Source organism: Scardinius erythrophthalmus (assembly GCF_964197995.2).
Source record: "Scardinius erythrophthalmus genome assembly, chromosome: 18".
Classification (NCBI taxonomy): domain Eukaryota; kingdom Metazoa; phylum Chordata; class Actinopteri; order Cypriniformes; family Leuciscidae; genus Scardinius; species Scardinius erythrophthalmus.
Window position 1 is genome coordinate 2,588,198 of NC_138238.1, and position 2,500 is coordinate 2,590,697.

Below are 2,500 nucleotides of genomic sequence, written 5' to 3' on the forward strand. Positions count from 1 at the left end.
GTATGAGCACAGGTAAACTCATGTTGTCAGGTGTGTGTATGAGCACAGGTAAACTCATGTTGTCAGGTGTGTGTATGAGCACAGGTAAACTCATGTTCTCAGGTGTGTGTATGAGCACAGGTAAACTCATGTTCTCAGGTGCGTGTATGAGCACGGGTAAACTCATGTTGTCAGGTGTGTGTATGAGCACAGGTAAACTCATGTTCTCAGGAGTGTGTGTATGAGCACAGGTAAACTCATGTTCTCAGGAGTGTGTGTATGAGCACAGGTAAACTCATGTTCTCAGGTGTGTGTGTATGAGCACAGGTAAACTCATGTTCTCAGGTGTGTGTGTATGAGCACAGGTAAACTCATGATGTCAGGTGTGTGTGTGTGTGTGTATGAGCACAGGTAAACTCATGTTGTCAGGTGTGTGTATGAGCACAGGTAAACTCATGTTCTCAGGAGTGTGTGTATGAGCACAGGTAAACTCATGTTCTCAGGTGTGTGTGTATGAGCACAGGTAAACTCATGTGTCAGGTGTTGTCAGGTGTGTGTGTGTGTGTGTGTGTATGAGCACAGGTAAACTCATGTGTCAGGTGTTGTCAGGTGTGTGTGTGTGTGTGTATGAGCACAGATAAACTCATGTGTCAGGTGTTGTCAGGTGAGCTGTGAGGGAAGACTGGCTGGTTTTCTCCATGATCCAGGGATGGTAGTTGCTCACTTTAGTATAAACACCAGGACGAAACTTTCGGGAACATCCCTCTCCCCAGCTCACCACTCCGAACAGGATCGCACGGCCTCGGACACGACACACCAGCGGCCCGCCGGAGTCACCCTGAACACACACACAGGAGCACACACTGATTCTCAGAGATAAACATGTGCAAACATTTCACTTGTGCCAATATACACTACTGTTCAAAAGTTTCAGATTCATAAGATTTTTTTATGTTTTTAAAAGAAGAATCTTCTGCTCATCAAGGCTGCAATTATTTGATAAAATAAAAAACAGAAAATACAATTTTGAAATATTTTCAGCTGTTTTCTATGTGAATATATAGTAAAGTGTAATTTATTCCTGTGATCAAAGCTGAATGTTCAGCATCATTACTCCAGTCTTCAGTGTCACATGATCCTTCAGAAATCAGTATAATATGATGATTTGATGCTCAAGAAACATTCATGATTATTATTATAATTTACAATATATTCACATAGAAAACAGTTCTTTTAAATTGTAAAAATATTTCACAATACTACTATTTTTATTAGGGCTGGGTAAAAAATATCGAATTCTCGATTTTAATCAAATCTCATTTTTACGAACCGATATCGATTCTTAAAGGAGAACTCCAATCAATTTTAACATTGAGCTCATTTTTTTGTACATTTGGAGTGCTGTCAGTAAAGAGAACAATGACAAAAATCGGTGTTGCCTACACCGAGTTATCCTCTTTTTAAAATTGTCGAGTTCATGCGCGTGATAACCTATGCGCGTAAACTCGACAATCGATTACTGTGGACTTCGACCGAAAACAGGAAGAAAATACAGGTATGTGCGCTGGCTGAAATAACTTCATTTTTATCCATATCTTTCACATCTACTGCAGTCAGATTCACCCGTGATCACTAAAGGAATCACTCACATGACCTGAGCACTTGTAATGACACATCAAGGATGTTAAGAGGCTAAAAGCAGGTTTAAAACTTGCCCCATTGAAGTCAACAGGGTGCAAATTTTAAAAATAGAATAACTCGGTGTAGGCAACACCGATTTTTGTCATTGTTCTCTGTATTGACAGCACTCCAAATTTACAAAAAAAAAAGAGCTCAATGTTAAAATTGACCGGAGCTCTCCTTTAACCGCTTAAGCCCTGAAGGCATTTTTAGAGTTGTTTTGTCTGAGTGACACACATAGAAGTAAAGACTCATAACTCCAAAACTATAACAAGGAGAGTCAAAAGGTAGCCTAGGTATCGTTTGATAGAACACTTTTTCAATTTTTTTCTAAATATAGAGCTGGTAAGTCCCGCCCCTTCCGCTAATCCCCACTGGACCTCTAGGTTGAAAAATCGTCAATGCAAGTGAATGGGAGAAAATAATTATTTTCTGGTCCCGTTTGAATTTTGCCATGAATGTGAACATATGTTGTCTGTGAATTTTTTATATAACTTTTCGTGTAAAGAATGCTACAATTTAGCGGGTAGAAGTTTGATACGGGTAGACTTTGTGTGAGAGCACTTTGTGGACTACAACTCTTCGCTGCTTTCGACGCGTTTGAAACGTCACCACCACTCGCACACGGACACTAGCTCACGGATCCCGCTCAACATGGCTGTGTCTTTGGTGCACTTCACCGCCTTCTTTCAGGGAGAGGACAACATTGTTGAAGTTGGTGAAAACGACGGGTAAGTCAACTTTATGGGGTGACGTCACATAGGCGACATGTAGTCTCTCGTTATGTCTTTTCCACAACTGCTATCTGAAGAATCATACCATATACTGTCAAACTCGTAAC

The 2,500-nt window shown here is 40.5% G+C and overlaps 1 protein-coding gene across 2 annotated transcripts in view; it reads right to left on the reverse strand.

The window, feature by feature from the left end:
* plaub (plasminogen activator, urokinase b) overlaps nt 1-2,500 on the reverse strand; it is a 14,556-nt gene that overhangs the window by 2,606 nt on the left and 9,450 nt on the right. For both annotated transcript variants that reach the window (XM_081392245.1, XM_081392244.1), the window contains one exon: nt 1-817. This exon is cut by the window's left edge and continues 2,606 nt beyond it. In XM_081392245.1, coding sequence (XP_081248371.1) covers nt 623-817 — 195 coding nt within the window. In that variant the 3' untranslated portion in view covers nt 1-622. The remainder of the gene's footprint in view (nt 818-2,500) is intronic.